General features: G+C 41.4%; 1 protein-coding gene across 1 annotated transcript in view; it reads right to left on the reverse strand.

Annotated features, from left to right (window-relative positions):
• Positions 1-1,616: 1,616 nt before the first annotated feature.
• Positions 1,617-23,639, reverse strand: part of Ptp4a2 (protein tyrosine phosphatase 4A2) — a 39,941-nt gene continuing 17,918 nt past the window's right edge. The window contains exons 2-6 of the mRNA XM_042675172.1: positions 21,144-21,848; positions 14,664-14,756; positions 5,691-5,821; positions 3,507-3,581; positions 1,617-2,285 (exon numbers count right to left, since the gene is read on the reverse strand). Coding sequence (XP_042531106.1) covers positions 2,177-2,285; positions 3,507-3,581; positions 5,691-5,821; positions 14,664-14,756; positions 21,144-21,239 — 504 coding nt within the window. The 5' untranslated portion in view covers positions 21,240-21,848 and the 3' untranslated portion in view covers positions 1,617-2,176. The remainder of the gene's footprint in view (positions 2,286-3,506; positions 3,582-5,690; positions 5,822-14,663; positions 14,757-21,143; positions 21,849-23,639) is intronic.

Below are 23,639 nucleotides of genomic sequence, written 5' to 3' on the forward strand. Positions count from 1 at the left end.
TTTTATTGTTCTTTAAAAGGGTTCAGGGTTTGGTTTTAATCAGGCTGCACACCTCTCATCAGTCTGACATCTCTTCCCATGTCAGACTGGCTTCAGCTAGCAATACTTCATTAAATCCAAAACAATAACAAAAAGTTTTAATTTTGAGAGAAAGAAGATCCAGTTCTGAGAACATCAGCTTGTAATTTAAAACAAAATAAGGTCAAATGTTCATTTTGCTTTATACACCTTTCTCACACAAAACCAGGAATGTAATTTTCCTTGGGCAGGTACTGACACTGATGGGCACAGTCAATAAAATTTACAGCATGTCAACTGAGAAGTTTTTTGATGCTATTGATCAAAACTCTTAGAATCAACAGCCTTATCTACACTTAGAAGGTATGATGTTCTGATCTTGAGTCTATATTATCTATTGTCATATTCAAAAATAAAATTTTGGTTAGTACCATCATTTTTTTAACTTTAAAATTCTAGAATGAATGGCAAAAGGCATTATTTTTATCTTCTGGTATGAGGGAGGAGAAAATCTACACATTTGCACTTAAAAATAAAAACTCTGGCAATAGTAAAGAGGCAGTTCACATAGCCGGCCAACGTGTGAGGTATTATCATCAGTGTGAGACGAGGTCCCAGTCCATTCCTACTGGCCTAGCTGATGCTACAAAATGAGAAGCTTATAGCTCGGCACAGCAAATTCCCGTGGGACACGATGACTCTAAGCCTGGATTCAGAGCCTTAGAAGCGGGACAATACTAATCTGAAATTTAATTTTTACGTGAAAAATAAGAATAAGAGCCCCTGACAAAGTCTCTCCACTCCCTTTGTCATTGCAGCCTGGTTGTAACTGCCTTCTGCTAATGAGAAAAGTGTTGAATCCAGAGGAGAATCTGCAAACATACCACCATACCACCTCCCAAGCAACACGGTCCCTTTGCTACTGATCTGGGCTGCTTGGTATTGCTTGTTTACCCCGGTATAGCCTGTGGACACACACTCACTAGGCATTGCTAATTCCAAACTGGTGATTTTTTTTTCCTTATCTCAGAAAGAACCTAGTAAGAAAATAACAAGGCAATCAGTGGCTAAGCTGAACTGTACATATAGGGAGCAGTTTGGAAATAACCACCCAGGCATTTCTCAAAACCAAAATACAGTGAATTTGCTGTTGTTCCTTTGTTTCTGGAAATCTAGGGTACAAGTTAAGTCCTAAAATAATTTGAAGCTATAAGTATTCTGACATAATTAGACAGAAAAGTCAGAATAGAGCTAGAGCCCCCAAATCTACAGTGTACCACTTTGTACTAATTCTCTGCCTGGAAACATCTTAATAATGGCCTGAGCTGTCATCTTCAGCAAGCAAGCTTCTAGGATACCCATTTAGCTTCAATGGTTGAGAAAGATTTCTACTTTCAGCTAAATTGTACGAGCACACTCCTCTTCAAATTCCATTTCCCAGTAATTTACAAAAACAAAAGGCTCCTGGCTACTTTGCCTAATGTTAGATTGGGGCTTTGAAGAAAAGAAACTATGAACACCCCATCATCAGTAAAGACTAAAAACCACCTGGGTCATATATATATGTGCATCTGCAACTGTTCTTTTTTTTTTTTTCCTGGTGCTTTTTTTTCCCTCCCTAAAAGTGCCCAGGTGGGCTTAAGGCTGCCAGACTGCACGCACATCTATAGCAACAAGGGCTTCTATACCATTTACAATGTTTACCAAGGGAAGGCAGGGGGCAGGAGATGGGAGAAAAAAGGGGAAAAATATACTCCTTACCCCACAAATCCTCAAGGTCTATGTGCCAAGCATAATGGAAGAATGTGCTCCCCAAACAGATGGTTCTGCACAGGTTAATATTTTGCTGGTTTTCCTTAGAGACCATTTTGAAAAAGTTAAAAAAGGAGATTATGAAATCATTCTATCCTGGCAGAAATTAAAACTCCAAAACTCGGAGCTAAATCACCCTTCATGGAATTAATCCTTTTCCTTTCTCAAATATTTTATTCATGTTATAGAGGGACCTTTTTGGGTTTTTTTTCCCCAATCATTAGAAGTTGAGGAATACTGAATCCATCACTACTACTTTGATGACACAGGTAAGAATCCAGATTCACATTTCCAGGTACCAAGAGTTTCCTCTAAATGACACAATCAAGTAAGCCTTTGTCTCTTCCTATTGAATGCAGCAATGCCCATTGGTATCTCTGAAGCGTAATCGCATCTTAGGTCGGTATTTCTCCAAGTAAAGCAGCTGTTTGGAATTGAATGCTCCCCTTCTTTTTCTGAAAAAGTAAGAACAGCACACATTCTCATATTATTGGGAAAGAAAAAAAAAAGCTGATTCACCAAAACACATTATTTATGGCTTAAGTTCTTCTAACAGCCCCACTGTGCTGAAAACCAGCAGATTTCCGATATTACATCATTTTCACTTTTCCCCGCATCACATTTTAAAAGATCTAAATTGTAACATAAATTTCCTAATCCTTCCTAAGAAATACAGACATTTTTTTCATTGCTAGCATTAAGTAAATATCAGTATTATTTGTCCAATTGTCTGATCATTCTCTTTACAATTAATGTATTCTTCAGTTTAGAAAGAAGACTAAGGGGGTGAAATGTAGCTTTAGGGTGGTAATATATTTCAGTGAATGCCTCAAAACATATTAACATGAAGCAACAAGCTCAAGACATACACAGATGGCTACCATACATTTCACACTATCAGTCTTATTTTTCCTGGTGCAGGTACTGGGATTTGAACTCATGGCCTCAAGTTCTTGCTCATGTTTTTCCTCTCTAGTGGCTCTACCGTTGAGCCACACATCCATTTTCATCTATTTACTGATTAGTTAGAAATAATTTCATGGATGTGTCTGCCCAAGCTGGCTTTGAGCTATGATTCTCTGATTAACAGCCTTCTAGGTATAAGATTATAGACATGATAGCCATTGGCCCCTGAATTCTGTCATTTTTTGTATTATTGTTTTTCTTTTCTTTTTTATTTTGAAGATAGGGTTCAAATGGTAAGAGCAAGACAATAATTGCCAAATAATTCTAGACAATAAAACAGTACAGCCCACTATTTCAGCCCAATGCCAAGATTCTGTTTGGGTACTACCATCAAGATTTTGTGCCTGAACAAGTCACTTAGAATCTCAGGTAATTAAACTGCTTCTCTGTACATTCTTTTTGCCTCTTGGCCATACAGTATTACATCCAGAAGGCATTTTGCAACCTACTAAAAAGGGGAAATATATCATGAGATGCTATTTAACCAAGATTTCTAGGTAATCAAACCATACACTGGAAATATTCTACAATGTCCAAATTTGACCCCTAAGTTAAAAAAAAATATATCATTTGCCCCTAAATTTTTGTTTTCAATAGTTAAAGATCCAAGATAGTTAATAATTCCATACTACCAAATCCATACTACTTTCCTTAATTCCTTCCTCCTGTTTGATCTTAATTTGTTTTTGAATAGAAAACTTCATACTCACTGTCTTATAAACTGAACAGCATCTTCATACTTCATTCCACATTCAATCAAAGCAAGTGCAACCAGCACAGGTGCCCTGAAATAAGAAAGCCATTTGTAAATATCCAGGAATCTTTAGAATTAGAGAGGAGGGTGAGGGGGCAGAGGTAGAGGCAGAGAGACAGAAACAGACACAAAGAGTTTGTGTGGTGTACACACACACTGGTCCTAGGGTTTGAACTCAGGGCCTGGGCACTATCAATAAGCCTTTCTTGCTCATGGCTAGCTAGCACTCTACTACTTGAGTCACAGATCCACTTCCAGCTTTTCTGGTGGTTAAATGGAGGTAAGACTTTCCTGCCCAGGCTGACTTTGAACCACTATCCTCAGATCTCAGGAGCCTGAGTAGCTAGGATAACAGGTTGTGAGCCACCATTAAGTGCCTGAAAGGGTTTTTTTCCTTTAACCTAGAATTACATATTAGCGAAGTCTGAGTTTTTTATTCTTTCATATATACTTACACACACCATTTTCTTTTTCTTTGTTTTTCTGGTGGTACTAGTGATTGAACTCAGGCACTCTACTATTTGAGCCATGCCTATTGCCTCTTTCTGCCCTGGTCATTTTTAAGGTAAGGTCTTGCTGCATGCCTGGGCCACCTTGGACTGCACACCTCTCCTTCATGTACACTCCCAGCTGCTGGGAATGACAGAGGTATACCACCTGGCCTAGTCATTGGTTGAGATGGAGTCTTGCAAACTTCTATACCCAGATTGGCCTTGAACTTCAAGCCCTATTATCCACAGCCTAAATAGCTAGAATTATAGGCTTGAATCACCATGCCTGATTTGATATTTCCTTATACAATGGAAATAGCTCTTAATATAACATCTCTGCCATTATCTATTTTTGGTAAAGCACTAGATTCTAAACCTGTAGTAAGTGATATTGTGTGAGGCTAGCCTAGGCTACAGTGAGACACTACTAATTTAAAAAAAAAGAAGTACACTAAATGGCAAAATATACTATTCTCCACTACCCCAGAATTTTATTACAAATTTTAGTATATCCTTACTAAATACTAAATAGGTTAATATAGATTTTTCAACAAAAATCCTTTCATTAAGCTAAGAATGCCAAAGGTAAGAATAATGATCATCAATCATTACTTCTCTATTTCTTAATCTAACAAAGAAGCTGGGTAGCAGTGGTGCATGTTTGTAATCCTAGTTACCAAGAAGGCTGAGATCTAGAGGATCACCAGTTTGAAGCCAGCCTGGGCAGAAAAGTCCAAAAGAGTCCATCTCTACAATGAACAGAAAAGGGTAAGAAAAGGTGTGAGGCACAGCCCAAGTGGTAGAGCAACAGATCAGCAAGTAAGGAAGAAAGTACAAAGCCCTGAGTTCAAACCCCAATACTGCCAAAAAGGGGGGGGGGGGGAAATCTAGCAAAAGAAATGTTTCTTTTTTTCCTCCTCTTTTGGGGAAGAGAAGAATATACATATTCCAAGCCAGGTCTCAGAATGTATTCATTCCCTCTTATTATCACACCAACAAGGACAATGTGCCTGAAGTGTCTAAAGCTTGTCAAATTGGTTATTTTGTAGCTCCCCATGAAGTAAATGGTGTTTTAAAAAGCTAATTATATAGTGCCATCAATTTGGACTACCTAAGGGGAACAGATATCAGAAATACAACTGCCCAAGTCAAGTTATAACACTATCTTCAGCCTTCAGGGTTAGTCTGGAACTTCTGACTTATGAAGAAATTGTACCACACTAAAAACATCTAAATAGAACTAACAGCCTGAGTCACAATAACCTTCAGGCAATGGCAGCTGACATTAAATGTTTTGAGTCAAAGTGCACATCATAAATTGGCATTTAATCTGCTACTGATGAAATTATTGCAACACCATTTCAAGCAATGCTCAGAGGAAAAAGTTTTAAAATCAACATCAACTATCACTGACTATATCTTACAAGAGCTTAAGGTTCAACCATCTGTTCTCTACCTATTAACTCCCTATTCTTCTCAATCCAAAATTAACTGTGCAGATTTCTCAGTAGTAGCTGAAATTTCAAATTTTGTTACCCACTTTAATGGCCTAAATCCTCGATTACTTAAAATGGAGAAAAAAATAAAACAACTAACTACAACATGGCATCAGAATCTACACAACCAGATGAGATACAAAAGGCTGTTACCTTCCCAATCCTGCAACACAATGCACTGCAACACAGCAACCTGGCTCTTCACGAAATTTGGTTTTTAACAGGTTCAGCCAATCATCTACTATCTGATTAGGGGGTGGAGCTCCATCGTCAAATGGCCAATCCTGAAATGAAATTTACTTTTACATTAAATTGGCATTTTTCTCTGGGACTAACTTCCTAATGCAGAAGAGCTACAAAGAGTAGACAGGGCAGACCAAACTGAGCTAACAATATAGTTACCTAATATTTTGTGTATATGCGCTTGAACTCAGGGCCTGGTGCTGTTCCTTAGCTTTTTGCTCGGGGCTGGCAAACTACCAATTTAGTCACAGCTCCACTTGCACCCTTACCTATTCTTCACACAATTCTGATCATTGCTAAAAAATTATCTCAGATCAAAATTTGAATTTTCCAAAGAAACTAAATCATCTTTATAAAATGATATCAGTGTCATGAATATCTAAATTTATCTTGCAAACATCTCATTATCAGAGCATAAGGACTAGTATTCTCTCAAAAACTATATCTGAGTTGAGTAGTTAGACATAATTTTAGACATAAAAAACTATAATTAAATCTAAGACCAAGTAAGAGAGGGCAAACACTTCATAACACGATTTAAAAGTTTTCTTTGGCAAAACATCCAATTAAAGTTTCATTAGTCTAAATGTTTTGCTGTTGTTGTTGGTATTGGTGGTGGTGGTGGTGGTGGTGGTGTGTGTGTGTGTGTGTGTGTGTGCGCGCGCGTATGCATGTGTGTGCGCACCTGTGTGGAGGGGGGAGGTCACTGATTTGAACTCAGGCCATGGTTGCTGTCCCTGAGCTTTTTTGCTCAAGACTAGTGCTCTAGTGCTTTGAGCCACAGCTCAAAGCTCAAAAATTTCCAGTTTTTAGGTGGTGAAACTGGAGATAAAGAGTCTCACAGCCTTTCCTGCCTAAATTGGCTTTAAATTTTGATCCTCAGATTTCAGCCTCCAGAGTAGCTAGGATTACAGGCACGAGCCACCAGTACTCAACCCCATGTAGAAAAAAAAATCTGTTACCTACAATAATTAGTGAATCTAACAAAAACACATTACCATCTTTGTCCTTATACTATTAAGTTTGAAAATAAAAATACGGACAATTTTTTTTTAATACTGAGGATTAAACTCAGATTCTTGTCCTTGCTAGGTAAGTGCTTTATCATGTGAGCCACGCCTTGGGCTCTTTTTTGTTTTGCGTGTGTTTATAATGCATATATAATATATATTTATGTTTGGGTGTGTTCTCCAGAACTAGGGCTTTAACCCAGGCTTTTGTGTTCTCTCTCAGCTTTCCTGCCATGGCTTACACACTACCACCTTAGCCATGCCTCTCCTATGGTATTTTGCTGATTAACTGGAGATGGAGCCTTATGGACTTTTCAGCCCTAGCTGGCCTTATAGTATGATCCTCTGATCCCAGCCTCTAAGTAATTAGGATTATAGGCATGAGCCACTGGCATTCAGATGCTTTAGTTATATTTTGAAAATGTCTTGCATTTTTGCCTGGAGCTGAGCTGGACCATAATCCTATCTGTACTTCCTGTATAACTAGGATGGCAGGTGTGCACCACTATGCCCAGCTTTTCATTGGTTGATATAAGGACTCTAACGTTTTGCTCAGGCTGGCATCCAACTAAGATCCTTCTGATCTCTACCTCCTTAGTATCTGGGGTGTAAGGCACCACACTGGCAATTTTTTAAACCTATGTCTAGGTGGGTGCCAGTAGCTCACACCTGTAGTCCTAATTATTCAGAAGGCTGAGATCTGAGGTTCATGGTTCAAAGCCAACCTGGGAAGGAAATTCTATGAGACTCTTACTTCCAATTAACTACCAAAGAGATGGAAGCAGAGCTGTGGCTCAAATGGCAGAACACTAAGAAGCCTTGGCCAGAAAAAAATCAGGGTCAGCCCCTAGGCCCTGAGTTCAAGCCCCAGGATTGGCATTAAAAAACAAAAACACACACAAAACAAAAAAATTGATGCCTAAATTATAGATACGTTGTTTAACATTGTTAAAGTTCATTAAGTTCATGAGCAAATAGTGACAATTTTCTCAAATATTCTTCTCTTTTTAGTTTTGTACTAGTATTAGGGCTTGAACAAGAGCCTAGGCACTGTCCCTGAGATTTTTTGCTCAAAGCTGATTCTACCACTTGAGTCCAGGTCCACTTTCAGTTTTCTGATGGTTAACTGGAGATAAGAGTCATATAGGGGGTTGGGAAGGTGGCTCATTGGTTGAGTGCTTGCCTTGCATGCATGAGGCCCTGGGTTCGATTCCCCAGCACCACATAAGCAAAAAGAAAAAAAGCTGGAAGTGGCGCTGTGGTTCAAGTGGTAGAGCACTAGCCTTGAGCTGAAGAGCTGAGGGACAGCTCCCAGGCCCAGAGTTCAGCCCCACGACTGGACCCCCCCACACACAAAAAAAGAGTCATATAGTTTTCCTGCCCAGGCTGGTTTCAAACTGGAATCCTCAGAGCTCAGCCTCCTGAGTAGTCAGGATTACAGGTGTGAACCATGGGTACCTGGCCCTTTCTCTTTTGCTATTTATTAATTTGTGTTGTCTTTTGACCCTACTTGCATTTACTGATATAGTTTACCTTCCTTGCACCTAGTAAGAGGTCTTAACAAACACATAAATGGGGCTGGGAAGGTGGCTCAGTGGTAGAGCGCTTGCCTTGCATGCTCGAGGCCCTGGGTTCGATTCCTCAGCACCACATAAGCAAAAAGAAAAAAGCCAGAAGTGGCGCTGTGGCTCAAGTGGTAGTGCGCTAGCCTTGAGGTGAAGAGCTGAGGGACAGCGTCCAGGCCCCGAGTTCAGGCCCCACGACCGGACCCAAAAAAAAACAAAACACATAAATGGACAGGATTCAAATTTTATCCCCTTCCAAGGACAGAAAATGCAAAAACACTTAGGAACTTTTTTTTTTCTCTTAAAAAATAATGTGGGCTGGGAAGATGGCTCAGTGGTAGAGCGCTTGCCTTGCAAGCATGAGGCCCTGGGTTCGATTCCTCAGCACCACATACACAGAAAAAGAAAAAAGCCAGAAATGGCACTGTGGCTCAAGTGGTAGAGTGTTAGCCTTGAGCTGAGGGACAGCGCCCAGGCCCAGAATTCAGGCCCCACCACCGGACCCAAAAATAATAATAATAATATAAGGCTGCCAGGCTTGCAATTCTGGCTACTGAGGAGGCTAAGATCTAAGGATCATGGTTTGAAGTCAGTCCAGGCAGGAAAGCCTGATCTCCAATGAATTAAAAAAAAAAAAAAGCCAGAAGTAGAGCTGTGGCCCAAGAGGCTCAGGGATAGCACCTAGGCTCTGAGTTCAAGCCCCAGGACTGGCGCATAAAGGCTATTATTATAAGAATGGCTAACAACCTAGGATCTGAGAAACTGGACCTGGCTTCCTGGGAGTAGCTTATATATGCTGCTAACATCATTTGTTAGTAAGGCTAATGACAAATATGAGGTGCACAAAGGAAACTGAAAAGTAGAAAGAATACTCAGAATTATATAATTCAAAGACAGCCAATGAAGTTTTTGGTTTAATTTTTTTAACTTTGAGGCAAAGGTGGATGCATAGGCAAGTGCATGTGTGTTTTAACATATGTGTCACATGTATATATGTCTTAGGTAATCTTTGTATGTTGACTTTTGTCACAAAACTTCTGAAAATACTCTTTAAGATGTCTAAAAATCTAAAGTAATTTTAAAAATTGGCTAAAAGCACTTTAGAAAGAGAAAACCTACAGTACTAAATTAATTTTGGTTTACCCACTGGCAACACTACATTTCACATAACCCATTAGCTATAACAGCACATTGTGTTTGAATTGTCAACTATGCCCCATAATTAAAAAGGATGTATTAGTATAAATGTCACTAGAGTTTACAAATACCAAATAGAGCTGCAAATAGCAGTAAGACAGGTAAGCACTTTAGTTGAGAGCTTACTTCCTCTAGCACACCCTAATGTGCCCAGTTAAAAAATAAAAGTATTGGGGGCTGGGAAGGTGGCTCAGTGGTAGAGCGCTTGCCTTGCATGCCTGAGGCCCTGGGTTCGATTCCTCAGCACCACATAAGCAAAAAGAAAAAAGCCGGAAGTGGTGCTGTGGCTCACGTGGTAGAGTGTTAGCCTTGAGCTGAGGGACAGCGCCCAGGCCCAGAGTTCAGGCCCCATGACCGGACCCCTCCCCGCCCCAAAAACGAAAGTATTAGTCAGGTGCCAGTGGCTCACCCCTGTAATCCTAGCTACTCAGAAGGCTGAGATCTGAGGTCTTGGTTCAAAGCCAGCCCAGGCAGGAAAGTCCGAGACTCTTATCTCCAATTAACCACTAGAAAACTGGAAGTGGTGCTGTGGCTCAAGCGGTAGAGCGCTCGCCTTGAGCTGAAGAGCTGAGGGATAGTGCCTAGATCCAGCCCCACGACTGACACAAAGAAAAAGAAGTATCTAAACCTCAAACTAACACAGCTGAAACCACCATTAATTAATCTATTCAATTTGCAAAAGCATCCAAAGGATTGAAGGTCCTCGTATAGTAAAATGTTCCAAACCCTCGAAAATGTAAATTGAGACACCATCTTAAATATATGTGGGAAAAAGAAATTCTGAGCTTAACACTAAATGTCCTTATTTCATTCAAGCATGAGTTAGTGATTTTTTTTTTTTTTTTTTGGTCAGTCGTGGGGCTTGAACTCTGGGCCTGGGCGCTGTCCCTCAGCTCTTCAGCTCAAGGCGAGCATTCTACCACTTGAGCTACAGCGCCACTTCCGGTTTTCTGGTGCTTTATTGGAGATAGGAGTCTCATGGTCTCTCCTGCACGGGCTGGCTTTGAACCGCGATCCTCAGATCTCAGCCTCCTGAGTAGCTAGGATTACAGGCGTGAGCCACCAGCACCCGGCTGAGTTAGTGATTTTTATCTGATCAGAACTATTTAAAACAAAACAAAAAAAAAGCTGAAAGGGCCTGAAATACGTCTTAGAACTACCATTATCATCTACAAACTAGATTCAGGTTTTCTAGTTCATGTCTATTTCATGAAGGTGTTTATCAACATAACTGATTCAAATAGATTATAGTCAACCAAATTTACTTTCGCACCCTATCATATATCAAAAAAATTCATTGGACTGGGAATGTGGCTTAAGTTAGTAGTAGAGTGTTTGTCTAACATACATGAAGCCCTAGGTTCCATTTCTCAATACCACATACATAGAAAAAGGCAGAAATGGCACTGTGGCTCAAGTAGGAGAGTTCTAGGCTTGAGCAAAAGAAGCTTAGGGACAGTGCCCAGGCCCTGAGTTCAAACCCCAGGACTAGCCAAAAAAAAAAAAAAAGTTTATTTCTCATCTACAGACTAGAAAACATATTCATATTACTAAGAAATTAACTATATTCAGTTAATTTCAGAGTTTCAAATTCTTTTTTTTTTTTTTTGGTCAGTCATGGGGCCTGAACTCTGGACCTGGGCACTGTCCCTGAGCTCTTCAACTCAAGGCTAGTGCTCTACCACTTGAGCCACAGCACCACTTCTGGCTTTTTCTGCTTATGTGGTACTGAGGAATCTAACAAGGCCTCATGCATACAAGGCAAGCACTCTACTACTGAGCCACTCTCCCAGCCCCGGAGTTTTAAATTCTTGTTTCTATTTAAAAAAACAAACAAACAAACAAACACAGTGATGGGGTTGGAAAGGTAGCTTAGTGGTAGACAGCTTGCCTAGCATGCATGAAGCCCTGAGTTTGATTCCTCAGTACCACATAAACAGAAACCATCAGAAGTAGCGCTGTGGCTCAAGTGGTAGAGTGCTAGCCTTGAACAAGAGAAGCTCAGGGACAGTGCTTAGGCCCTGAGTTCAAGCCCCATGACTGGCCCAAAAAAAGAAAAAATTGCTAAGGCCAGAGGTATGCCTCAAGTGAGTACTTGCTTAGTTAGCATACATATGATCCTGAGTTCAATCCCAAATACCATAAAATACAAGCCAACAACAAGAACAAAACAGAATCCTTATTTTACGTATACGTTTGTATTTAGTTAACTGAGATAAAATCATTTAAAATAGAAATACAAGCAAATTATTATGTCATACTATTAAAACAAAAATTTTAAGCCGGGTGCCAGTGACTCACGCCTATAATCCTAGCTACTCAGGAGGCTGAGATCTGAGGATCGCGGTTCAAAGCCAGCCTGGGCAGGAAAGTCCAGGAGACTCTTATATCCAATAAACCACTAGAAAACAAGTGGCGCTGTGGCTCAAGCAGTAGAGCGCTCACCTTGAGCTGAAGAGCGCAGGGACAGCGCCCAGGCCCAGAGTTCAGGCCTCACGACCAACCAAAAAAAAAAAAAAAAATTAAGCAGTGTTTGGCTATGTATGTATGGGCTTTGTTTTTTTTGGTTAAGTCTATCCTGATGCTGAAATTTGGCCTGGGCATTGTCCCGAAGCTGCTTTTTGCTCAAGGAGAGTGCTCTATCACCTGAGCCAGAGTGTCACTTCCAGATTTTTCTGAGTAGTTTATTAGAGATAAAGAATTGCCCAGACTGGCTTCAAACTGCCATCCTCAAATCGCAGCCTCCTAAGTAATTAGAGATACAGGAGTAAGTCACCAGCACCCAGGTTAGTTTTACGTTTTTATCAAAAGGGAAATAAGGAAACTTTATGGTTCAGAAATAATATATAAGCCAGGCGCCTGTGGCTCACACCTAATCCTAGCTACTCAGGAGTAATCTCAATACAAACCAGGTATGTGGGCTGGGAAGGTGGCTCAGTGGTATAGCTCTTGCCTTGCATGCATGAGGCCCTGGGTTCAATTCCTCAGCACCACGTAAGCAGGAAAAAAAAAAAAAAAACAGGTATGTATGGCAAGTGCTGTTTTGCCCAGCAGAGACCATAGTCTACAGGTAGCATCACAGCTCAAACCTACTTCCAAGCAAAAAAGTTAAATTAAAAAAAAAAAGCAAACTCTGAAAATTAACCTCAACCAAAAAGGATTAGTGGTATGGCTCAACTGGTAAAGCCCTTATCTAGGTAAGTACAGGCTAAGCCAAAAACCACCAATACTTTCTTCCCCCTCCCCCCACAAAAAAAGGTCAGAATCGATGGACTACCTTCCTTATTACTTTCTAATTACTTACAAAAATTTCCAATTTCATCATTCTACATTGCTTTCTCACAATCAAATCAAATAACTCTACAAAACAAGGCACTAGCCAGGTACTAGTAGCTCATGTCTACAATGCTAGCTCTTCAGGAAAGCTGATATCTAAGGACTGCAGTTTGAAGCCAGCCGGGGTAGGAAAGTCTATGAGACTCTAATTTGCAATTAATCACCAAAAAGCTGGAAGTGGAGTTATAACTTAACTGGTAGAGTGCTAGCCTTGAAGAAAATTCAGGCCTTGAGGTCAAGCCCCAGGACTGTCACAAAAAGAATAGATACTAAAAGGTCATTTCATTACATGCTCGTAAAAGCTGTTCCTGTGAGCTGGGCACCAGTGGCTCATGCCTGTAATCCTAACTATTAAGGAGGCTGAGATCTGAGGATGGCAGTTCAAAGCCAGCCCAGGCAGTGAAGTCTGTGAGACTCTTATCTCCAATAAATACCTCAGGGGACTGGGAAGGTGGCTCAGTGGTAGAGTGTTTGCCTCACATGCACGAAGCCCTGGGTTCAATTCCTCAGCACCACATAAATAGAAAAAGCTGAAAGTGGTGCTGTGGCTCAAATGGTAGAGTGCTAGCCTTGAGCTGAAGAGCTGAGCGACAGCGCCCGAGCCCAGAGTTCAAGCCCCACGATCAACAACAACAAAAAAGCTGTTCCTGTGATTTAGACAACCATTTAGGGAAGAAAACATAAAATTTTAACTAATTCAAGGTTCATGTTTTCTGTAATAGCAATATTTAGGTACTAAAAAAAGAATTTCATATGAGATTAATTTTAATCACTATATTCAAACTGAACTATAAAAGAAATCTTACTCCACAAAAGCTTCTCAGAATGTCGGAATACTATCCTTCTGGAGCAAGATGCCCTTTCTACTTATTTTCTTCTCACACCTTTTAGTTTTCTACAATTATCCACAAAATATTGAGTAACTAACTTGCTACTTGCATAGTGGCAGGTGACACGTGAAGTAAGAATGTCTGTTGGCCATACACCATTGGCCATGACTGCAATCCTAGCTACTAAAAAGCTGAGATCTGAGAATCAAGGTTTGAAGTCAGCCCAAGCAGATAAATCTGAGACTTTTATTTTCAATTAACCAACAAAAAGTCAGAAGTGGAGATGTGGTTCAAATGGTAGAGCACTAACCTTGAGCAGAAAAAGCTGAGAACTCAGGCTGACTTCAAATCCCGGTACCAGCCCCCTAAAAATATTAACTACTTTTTTATATTCAAGCTATTAGCCTAAAAATAAAATACTAAATTTCCTAAAGAATACAAAATGCTAATTTCCATTTTCTTGAAATGTGTGCATTAAAATTTGCTTTTTGTTGAAAATACTCTGAATTTGTGCCGGGCGCTGGTGGCTCACACCTGTAATCCTAGCTAATCAGGAGGCTGAGATCTGAGAATCGCGGTTCAAAGCCAGCCCGGGCAGGAGAGACCGTGAGACTCCTATCTCCTATAAAGCACCAGAAAACCGGAAGTGGCGCTGTAGCTCGAGTGGTAGAGCGCTCGCCTTGAGCTGAAGAACTGAGGGACAGCGCCCAGGCCCAGAGTTCAAGCCCCACGACCGACAAAAAAAAAAAAAAAAAGAAAATACTCTGAATTTGTAGACTTGTACACAAATGAACCAAACTGTCAATTTATTGATCTAAAGAAATTTTAAAAATCACTATAAAATATTGCACTATAATCTTAAAAGTAACAAGTACTAAGTGTCAAGTTTTATAACTATCTATGCTAAAGGTATAACTTATATGTAACAAAACATTACACACTCACTAGAACGTGGATTCCTTCTTTTTCAACTGGAGCTTTATCATATGTAGCATCACAAACTCGAACCAAAGTTGTCACTCCATACTTCTTAAGTTCCTTTAAAGAAAAACAATTATAAAGGGAACTTGCTTTTAGAATCTGCAACCAAAGTTTTAGAAATATATTACTGTAAGATGAAATAATTAAATCTACTTTGGCAAAGTATACCAGCCAATTTCATTTGTTTCTGGAAGTATGAGGTTATCTTTCTTAGACAAAGGTCAAAATCATTCACACTGTAGTAACATATACAACAGAGATTTATATACACTCTGTGGGAGACAAATGACTTTTTTTTCCAAAGGCTATTTGAGCCTCAGCTCAGCTTCTGGGTTTTTTGTTTTTTTTTTTGACAGTTAACTGGGGAGAAGAGTCTCACAGACTTTCCTGCCCGGAATGGCTTTGAACCGCAATCCTCAGATCTTGAGAAGTTAGGATTATAGGCCTGTGCCATAAAATTTTGTGTGCCAGTCTTTGAACTTAGGGGCTAAGCAATGCCCCTTAACTTTTTTGTTCAAGGCTAGCACTCTACCATTTGAGCCAGAGTTCCACTCTCAATTTGTTTTTCTTGGTCATGGGCCTTGGCACTGTCCCTCATCTCTTCAGCTCAAGGCAATCCCTCCGCCACTTAATCCTCAGATCTCAGCCTCCTGAGTAGCTAAGATTACAGGAACAAGCCACTGGCACCCAGTGGCTTGATGGTTAAATGAAGATTAGTGTCATACTCTCTTGCCTGGGCTGGCTTTGAACTGTGAGAGACCTCAAGCTTTTTGAGTAGCCATATTACAAGAGTGAACAAGTGGTGCTCAGCCACAAAAACCTTTTTCTTTTTTTTTTTTTTGGGGGGGGGGTGTGTGTGTCAGTGGTGGGGCTTGAACTCTGGGTCTGGGCACTGTCCCTGGACTCTTCAACTCAAGGCAAGCGCTCTACCACTTGAGCCACGTTGCCACTTCCAGTTTTCTAGTGGTTTATTGGAGATAAGAGTCTCACAGACTTTCCTGTCTGGGCTGGCTTTGAACCATGATCCTAGATCTCAGACTCCTGAGGAGCCACCAGCACCTGGCTTACAAATGTTTTAAGGTCACATTTTGACCTAGAAATTCTATTTCTAAGAATGTATAGAAAGATAATCTTTATAAAGACATACATGAGGGGCTGGGAAGGTGGCTCAGTGGTAGAGCGTTTGCCTTGCATGCATGAGGCTCTGGGTTCGATTCCTCAGCACCACATAAGCAAAAAGAAAAAAATAGCCGGAAGTGGTGCTGTGACTCAAGTGTTAGAGCCCTAGCCTTGAGCAGAAGAGCTGAGGGACAGCACTCAGGCCCAGAGTTCAGGCCCCACAAGTGGACCCCCCCCCCCCAAAAAAAAGGACATACATGATTTAGGTAGTGAATGATAAAGAGGTAGAAGCTATATTAATGGTCCAAACTGAGGGAACAGCTAAAAGTAAAACATTAACTGTAGTGTATACTGTGACAGCTAATAAATACTAAGGAGGTTGGAGGAAGTTAAAAAAAACCTACATAGGGCTGGGAAGTTGGCTCAGTGGTAGAGCGCTTGCCTTGCATGCCTGAGGCCCTGGGTTCGATTCCTCAGCACCACATAAGCAAAAAGAAAAAAGCCGGAAGTGGCGCTGTGGCTCAAGTGGTAGAGCACTAGCCTTGAGCTGAAGAGCTGAGGGACAGTGCCCAGGCCCAGAGTTCAAGCCCCACCACTGACCAAAAAAAAAAACCTACATAGCCTAAGCCTATCTATGTATTTACAAACACATATACATATATAGAAAAACACCTAGAATCAGTTATTAACAATTGTTACTAAATTGACTTACTTTGCTTTTCTTTTAATTTTCTTTTCTTACTTTGCTTTTCTTTTGATTTTTTTGGGGGTTGGGGTGGGCGGTCATGGGGCTTGAACTCTGGGCTTGGGCGCTATCCCTAAGCACTTCAGCTCAAGGTGAGCACTCTAACACTTGAGCCATAGCACCACTTCTGGTTTTCTGGTGGTTTATTGGAGATAAGAGTCTAGCGGAATTATCTGCTCAGGCTGGCTTTGAACCCTGATCCTCATATTTGCCTCCTTAGTAGCTAGGAGTACAGGCATGAGCTGCTGGCTCCCCATAATCTTTTGATTTTTACATAATAAAACACTGGAGGTTTTTTGTGTTTTATTTTTTGCAATTATAGGGATTGAACATTGCCTCAAGTATGCACTGTAGCACTTGAGCCCCACCCCCCAGCCTTTTTTGCTTTAGCTATTTTTCAAGAAGGATCTTACCTGAGCCACTGGCAGCACCCAGCTTTTTTGTTTGTTTGTTTGTTTTAAAGAAACAATACATAAAAGCACTTCTGAAGTCAGGTGCTGGTAGCTCATGCGTGTAATCCTAGCTACTCAGGAGGCTGAGGTTTTAGGACTGCCAGTCCAGGCAAAAAGTTCTGTGAGACTCTTTATCTCCCATGAACTACTCAAAAAAAGCCTGAAGTAGCAGCACTGTGGCTCAAGTGGTAGAGCACTCACCTTGGGCAAAAAAATAGCTCAGGGTGGGACGCAGGTGGCTCAAGCCTATAATCCTAGCTACTCAGGAGGCTGAGATCTGATAATCATGGTTCAAAGCCAGTCTGAGCAGGAAAGTCCGTGAGACTCTTGTTTTTGGTTTTTAGGTTTTTGTGGGTTGTGAGGGCTGAACTCTGGGCCTGGGCACTGTCCCTCAGCCTCAGCTCTTCGGCTCAAGGCTAGCACTCTAACACTTGAGCCACACCTCTATTTCCAGCCTTTTCTGCTTATATGGTGCTGAGGAAATGAACTGAGATCCTCATGCATGCAAAGCAAGCACTCTGGGTCTGGGAAGGTAGCTCAGTGGTAGAGCGCTTGCCTTGCATGCATGAGGCCCTGGGTTGATTCCTCAGCACCACATAAGCAAAAAGAAAAAAGCCGGAAGTGGAGCTGTGGCTCAAGTGGTAGAGCACTAGCCTTGAGCTGAAGAGCTGAGGGACAGCGCCCAGGCCCAGAGTTCAGGCCCCACGACTGACCAAAAAAAAAAAAAAGCAAGCACTCTGCTTCTGAGCCAACTTCCCAGCCTCCAATAAACCACTAGAAAACCGGAAGCAGTGCTGTGGTGCAAGTGGTAGAGCGCTAGCACTAAGCTGAAGAGCTGAGGGACAGCCCAGAGTTCAAGTCTTACAACCAACCAAAAAGTAAAGTAGCTCAGGGACAGGACACAGGCCTTGAGTTCAAGTCCCAGGACTGGTGAGAAAGAAAAAAAAAGGCAATTCTGAAACTTGGAAAAGTGGTATTTTAAAATGCCAGATACAGGGGCTGGGAAGGTGGCTCAGTGGTAGAGCGCTTGCCTTGCATGCCTGAGACCCTGGGTTCGATTCCTCAGCACCACATAAGAAAAAAGAAAAAAGCCGGAAATGGCGCTGCGGCTCAAGTGGTAGAGTGCTAGCCTTGAGCTGAAGAGCTGAGGGACAGTGCCCAGGCCCAGAGTTCAGGCCCCACGACCGGACACCTCCCCTCCCCCCCAAAAAAAGCCAGATACAGGGCTGGGAAAGTGATGCTCAGTGGTATAGTGCTTGCCTTGCATGCATGAGGCCCTGGGTTCGATTCCTCAGCACCACATAAGCAGATGAAGCAAGAAGTGGCACTGAGCTGAAGAGCTCAGGGACAGCCCCAGGCTGACTAATGTACAATTATAGTGCCCTGCTCTTTTAAAACTCTTCCTAAGGGACTACAGATATAGCTCAATGGTAAAATGCTTCCTTCACCCATAAAAAGCCTTGTGTTCAAAGAGACAAAAAAAAAAATCTCAGCTGGGCATTGGTGGCTCATGCCTATAATCCTAGCTACTCAGGAGGCTAAGATCTGAGGATCACTGTCGAAAGCCAGCTCAGGCAGGAAAGTCCATGAGACTCTTCTCTCCAATAAATCAATAGAAAACCGGAAGTGGCGCTGTGGCTCAAGCGCCACCAAAAAAAAAAAATAGAATTTCAGAGAATGGTAAATATAAATCAATCATAAACAGTTGGACAATGATTATTATCATATAAAAAGTATTCAACACTAAGTATCTCCAGAAAGAAGCTATTAATATTGCTAAAGGACTTCTTATAATTAGGACACAGGAAAGACAGAAGTACTATATTCAGTTAGGAATGTTAAAAATAAATTTTAAACCAGGCATTGGTGCTTCACACTTGTAACTCTACTTAGGAGGCTGAGATTTGAGGATCACAGTTTGAAGCCAGTCTGGGCAGGAAAGTCTGTGAGACTCCCAAAGCTGGAAAAAGAGCTATGGCTCAATTGGTAGAGTAGCATATTTGAGCAAAAAAGTTAAAGGACAATGCTCAGACCCTGAGTTCAAGCTCCAGTATATACACTTAATTTAAAATAATAAATTAGCCAGGTGTCAGTGGCTCACACCTGTAAGCCTAACTACTCAGGAGTCTGGGATCTGAGAGGATCATGGTTCCAAGCCTAGACAGAAAAGACTCTTATCTCCAATAAACTATTCAAAAAAGTAGCACACTATGGCTCAAGTGGTAGAGCACTAGCCTTAAGTAAAAAGAAGCTTAGAGACAGTGCTCAGACCCAGAGTTCAAGCCGCAGCACTAACTACCCACCCAACCCCCAAATATATCAATAAATAAACTTTAAAATACAAGGACTAAGTACAGCTCAGTGGCAGACAACTCGCCCCACACTTGATGCACAAACTGCGCAAATCACACACACACCCGCCCCCCCCCACACACACACAATTAAAATGAACCTCAACCCAGGATTGTACTACCCACAAGAGGACGAGATCAGAAGATGGCAATTTAAAACCAGACCAAGCAGGAAAGCTAGAACTATCAAAAAGCCAGAAGTGGAGTAGAGATTTAAGTAGCAGAGCACTAGCCTTGAGCAAAAACACTGAGTCAGCCCTTAGGCCCTGAGTTCAAGCCCCAGGACCAGCACCCAGAAAAAAAAAAAGCTTCCATAATTGTCATCCATCAAAAGGTTGGTTGTATTCCAAATTCTTATGGTAAGAATGAAAATGAGAATTCCAGTCTGGGGATGTGGCTCAGTTATAGAATGCTTGCCTAGCATGCCTCAGTTTGATTCCTTAGTACCACATAAACAGAAAAAGCCAGAAGTGGTGCTATAGCTGAAGTGTTAGAGCGCTAGCCTTGAGCTGAAGAGCTCAAGAACAGCACTCAGGTCCAGAGTTCAAGCCCCAGGACTGACTAAAAAATAAATAAATAAGAAAAATAAGATTAAAGATTTTTTCAGTACTTTGAAATTTTTCCTTAAGCCAAAATGTGGCTTGAATAGTACATCTGTGTCAAAATATGCTTCTGTTTAAAAATAAAAATACTTATTACAGTTATGATTGAGGGGCTGGGAAGGTAGCTCAGTGGTAGAGTACTTGCCTTGCATGCATGAGGCCCTGGGTTCAATTCCTCAGCACCATATAAGCAGAAAAAGCTGCAAGTGGCACTGTGGCTCAAGTGGTAGAGCACTAGCCTTGAGCTGAAGAGCTCAGGGACATCACCGAGGCCAAGTTCAGGCCCCATGACCCACCAAAAAAAAAAACAAAAAAACCAACAAATCAGTCCTTGTGCCACGGGCTAATTTTCAATAGCAAGAGAGCAGCTCATTGAAGATATTTTTTAAGAAATTAAGATGAGACTGGTGTAAAAGTTTAAACATAGGGCTCTGGGCTCTGTCAGGCTGAGGGGATGAAGGAAAAAGCCCCCAACAACATCACCCCAAACAAGAAGAACTGAACCTGAAGCAAGGGCTTTGTCTTGACTGAATTTCCCCAACTCTGCCTTGTTTGGGTGATAAAGTGAAGAAAGGTTAGATTCCCAGGAGGCTGAGATCTGAGAATGGAGGTTCAAAGCCAGCCTGGGCAGAAAAGTCTCCGTGAGACTTTTTTCTCCAATTAACCACTCAAAAACCAGAAGTGGCACTGTGTCTCAAGAGATAGAGCACTAGCCTTGAACACAGAGGCTCAGGTACAGTACCCAGGCCCTGAGGTTCAAGCCCCAGAATAGACTAAGAAAAAAAAAAGGACAGACTAGATAATCTTTATGGCATTTCCAAATTCCATTTACTTTTTTTTTTTTTTTGGTCCGGTCGTGGGGCCTGAACTCTGGGCCTGGGCGCTGTCCCTCAGCTCTTCAGCTCAAGGCTAGCACTCTACCACTTGAGCCACAGCACCAATTCCAGCTTTTTTCTTATGTGGTGCTGAGGAATCGAACCCAGGGCCTCAGGCATGCAAGGCAAGTGCTCTACCACTGAGCCACCTTCCCAGCCCCTAACTTTTTTTTAATCTACTTTAATTCAAACCAGAACTGATAGCATAAATAATCTATATTTCAATTCAATTACAGGAAATTTTAAATGCTGTTAAAACTATAAATCAACCCAATACAGCAGAGTCTACTACAATCTTACCTCTGTGAACTTGTTGAGAGTAGCATTGGTAGGATTGTGAGTTATCAGAAAGCGCATATTCTCATAGGAGATCTCCACAGGGGCTGGACGGTTCATTATGGCAAATAAAAAGTGTGAGCGTGCTTGTGTGAGTGTAAAGGGGAAAAATGGGGGGGGGGGGGGGGGCGGGGAATCAATAAATCTTGAAATGTTTCACAGCAGAAAACATTAAAAAAAGACCACTAAAATGCCTATTATTGACCAGTATTTTCTCTATTCAACTTGTTTATTCCTTATGAAGCTTCTTTCTTCAAGATAGGCAGAAGTGTTTAGCATCCACTTGAATCCAAATTCAACTTGGGCCTCAATGTCTGCAGACGGATACCTCCGACTCCAAAAAAACGATCCAACTACAAAAACTTAAGCAGCCTTTACTACATGTAGGCACTAGTGAGACAAGTTAAAAGTGTAGTTTGTTTTCCACTTTTGTTTACTTGATATTTAATTTTACTGGAGTCATTAAAAGAAATATGCTTTCAATTAAAACAAAAAGCCAACTATTTCTGAGGCCAGTCTCGGTGTCCAGATTCTTCAAGGCAATGTTAATTATGGCACATAGAACCTCCAAGCTCACTTGTCAGCAAGAGTGCTGTGCTGAGCCTGGCAGAAGTCTGCCCTCACACTCAGAATCGCCATAAATGTGCAACGTATAATCCAACGAAAAACCTGGAAAAGAAAAGCATAAATAAAATGAAGTAAGATTGATAAAAGCAAACATGAAGCCTTAAGTAAATGCTGTGTTTTCACCCCCAGTCCTGGGGCTTGAACTCAGGGCCTGGGTGCTGTCCCTGAGCTTCTTTTGCTCAAGGCTAGTACTCTACCATTTGAGCCACATCACCATTTCTGGCTTTTTCTGTTTATGTGGTACTGAGGAATCAAACCTAGAGCTTCATGCATGCCAGGCAAGCACTCTACCACTAAGCCACATTCCTAGCCCAAATACTATTGTTTTGTGGTGTTTTTTTTGGTTGTCATAGGGCCTGAACTCTGGGCGCTGTCCCTCAGCAATTCAGCTCTAGGATAGAGCTCCACCACTTGAGCCACAGTGCCACGTCCGGCCTTTTCTGCTTATATGGTGCTGAGGAATCAAACTCAGGGCCTCATGCATACAAGGCAAACACTCTACCACTGAACCGCCTTCTGAGCCTCAAATACTGTATTTTTAAGAGCCAAGACAAGTGAAATGTCACCAATTCTAATTATTTTCATCTATAAAAAACAGGACAAAAGGATATACCCAGAACCTTAAAAAAACAAACTGGAATTTAACATCCTTGTATACCTACATAAAAATTGAGACTCAAAAGTTTGTATTTTCGGGGCTGGGAAGGTGGCTCAGTGGTAGAGCGCTTGCCTTGCATGCATGAGGCCCTAGGTTTGATTCCTCAGCACCACATAAGCAAAAAGAAAAAAGCCGGAAGTGGCACTGTGTTTCAAGTGGTAGAGCACTAGCCTTGAGCTGAAGAGCTGAGGGACAGCGCCCAGGCCCAGAGTTCAGGCCCCACAACAGGACCCAAAAAAAAAAAAAAAAAAGTTTGTATTTTCTTCCAAACTGGGTTCATGAAGTTTGTTTTTTTTGTGTTTTTTTGTTTGTTTGTTTTGGTGGTCTTGAACTCAAGGCGTGGGTACTGTCCCTAAGTTTTTTTATTCAAGTAGTGCTCTACCACTTGAGCTTTAGCTCCTCTTTGGCTTTTTAGTGGTTAACTGGAAATAAGTTTCAAGGGACTGGGAAGGTGGCTCAGTGGTAGACCTCTTGCTTACATGCCTGAAGCCCTGGGTTCGATTTCTCAGCACCACATAAAGCAAAAAGCAAAAAGCCGGAAGTGGTGCTGTGGCTCAAGTGGTAGAGCGCTAGCCTTGAGCTGAAAAGCTGAGGGACAGCGCCCAGGCCCAGAGTTCAGGTCCCACGACCGGACCCCAAAAAGAAAAGCCCCAGGTCCTATTATAAACACTCTACCCCCCAAAGAATGTCTCTTTAAAAAAAAAAAGACTGTAATCAGAAACATGAAAAATATGGGTTATATATAGGCCATTTGAGGAAGACATTGAAATACAGGTAAGAACTCAAGCCTAGGAGGGTACCAGTGGCTACCTGTAATCCTAGTTACTGAGAAGGCTGAACACTGCCTAGGCAGCAAAATCTACCAAAAATCCAATAGTGGAGCTGTGGCTCAAGTGATAGAACAGCCTTGAGGGCTCTCAGCCCGAGCACAATTTGGAGAGCAGGGGGTGAAGGTGGAAGAGAGGAAGAACTCAGGCATAGAAATTTCCAAACCTATTCTTCTATTCTCGTCTTTTATTATTTTCTTAAATGCATTATTAATGGTATTATTATGTATTTTGTAAGTTACATCACCATGGACACAAACATAAAACTAAAATATTCCTAAAATATGAAAACTACATATGAAACTCAAAAGAGCATTCTAAAAACATCAATTCAATAGTATCTCAGCA

The sequence above is a fragment of the Dipodomys spectabilis genome, unplaced genomic scaffold, assembly GCF_019054845.1.
Source record: "Dipodomys spectabilis isolate Male_0828 unplaced genomic scaffold, ASM1905484v1 ptg000002l, whole genome shotgun sequence".
Taxonomy (NCBI): domain Eukaryota; kingdom Metazoa; phylum Chordata; class Mammalia; order Rodentia; family Heteromyidae; genus Dipodomys; species Dipodomys spectabilis.